This window comes from Chaetura pelagica, unplaced genomic scaffold (assembly GCF_000747805.2).
Source record: "Chaetura pelagica isolate M959 unplaced genomic scaffold, ChaPel_1.0 scaffold625, whole genome shotgun sequence".
Lineage (NCBI taxonomy): Eukaryota > Metazoa > Chordata > Aves > Apodiformes > Apodidae > Chaetura > Chaetura pelagica.
In genome coordinates this window covers 1,454,709-1,456,118 of record NW_009953499.1, presented here as the reverse complement: position 1 = coordinate 1,456,118, position 1,410 = coordinate 1,454,709, and the positions used below count along the sequence as shown (strand labels likewise).

The following is a 1,410-nucleotide window of genomic DNA, read 5'->3' as shown; positions in this document are numbered from 1 at the left end:
TCACCTGCTCCTTCCTCTCTCCAGGCATCGTCGCCGTCTTCGAGTCCCACCGGACCAAGGGCATCCCCGACATGTACAGCCTGCACAGCTGGTGTGGGATGGCTGCCTTCGTGCTCTACCTCCTGCAGGTGAGGGCTGGGGACCCCTGGGATGCAGGGACAGGGAGAGAGGGCGGGGATGGAGGGACAGGGATGGAGGGACAGGGATAGAGGGACAGGGATGGAGGGCAGGGGATGGAGAGACAAGGATGGAGGGACAGGGATGGAGGGACAGGGATGGAGAGACAAGGATGGAGGGACAGGGATGGAGGGACAGGGATGGAGAGACAAGGATGGAGGGACAGGGATGGAGGGACAGGGATGGAGGGACAGGGATAGAGGGCTGGGGATGGAGAGACAGGGATGGAGGGACACGGATGCAGAGACAGGGATAGAGGGCTGGGGATGGAGAGACAAGGTGGGGTGGGGAAGGGGACCCCACAGCACCCCATTAGCCCCCCCGTGTCCCCGCAGTGGCTCCTGGGCTGCGGTTTCTTCCTGCTCCCTGGTGCCTCCTTCTGGCTGCGCAGCCGGTACAAGCCCCACCACGTCTTCTTTGGCATTGCCCTCTTCACCTTGTCCATCGCCGTTTGCCTGCTGGGCATCACCGAGATGCTCCTCTTCAACATCAGGTGAGACCCCCCTCCTTGACCTCCCAGCAAAGAGCTGATCCAGTCCCTGCTCCCTGCTCAGCCTGTGGTTTCATGGCTATTAAATGTGTGTGTGTGTCCCCCAAGGCCATTAAATGTCCCTCTGAGGACTTTAGTTCTGCTGCTGCTGAGTCACTTCCTAGATGATGTTTAACAAGAGCCAGGTCCTGTGACAGTTTGCTCTGGGGTCAAGACCCCTCCACAGCCAGGTGTTTTCAGAACTCCCTGGGACACTTCTGTCCCCAGGACCTCTGTCCTCACAGCTGGAGGACATGGTGATGGCCCAGGTGGCCCCAGCTGCACACCGAGCCCCCCCAGCACCAGCACCGTGGGGACATGGCAATTGGGCACCCCAGGAGCCACCTCCCTGTGCTGGGGTAGCAGATCTGGCAGGGGAGCTGCTGAGCTGCCTCCAGCCCCAATGAAGGACTCTGCCATGTTTTCTCTGCTGTCACCACAAAAGCAAGCAGGACCTGGGCACTCCCCTCTTGCTCTGTTTTTTGGGGAAAAGGGACCTTTCCCAGGGTATGTGCTCAGAGGATGAGAAGGTCCTAGCCACGGAATGGACAGGCCACCAGAACCTGGAGGCTTGATCATCCCTCTCCACTCCCACAGGGACTCGTACAGCCACTTTGTGCCTGAGGGTGTCCTGGCCAATACCCTGGGGGTGCTGCTGGTGGCCTTTGGGCTGGTCGTGGGCTACGTCTTGACGCGGGACGACT

At 60.5% G+C, this 1,410-nt stretch overlaps 1 protein-coding gene across 1 annotated transcript in view; it reads left to right on the top strand.

Moving 5' to 3' along the window:
* The window catches only part of LOC104390240 (cytochrome b561), an 11,383-nt gene that overhangs the window by 9,495 nt on the left and 478 nt on the right, over window positions 1–1,410 (top strand). Inside the window, exons 2-4 of the mRNA XM_009999345.1 lie at window positions 25–128; window positions 513–670; window positions 1,304–1,390. Of these exons, the coding sequence (XP_009997647.1) occupies window positions 25–128; window positions 513–670; window positions 1,304–1,390 (349 nt within the window). The remainder of the gene's footprint in view (window positions 1–24; window positions 129–512; window positions 671–1,303; window positions 1,391–1,410) is intronic.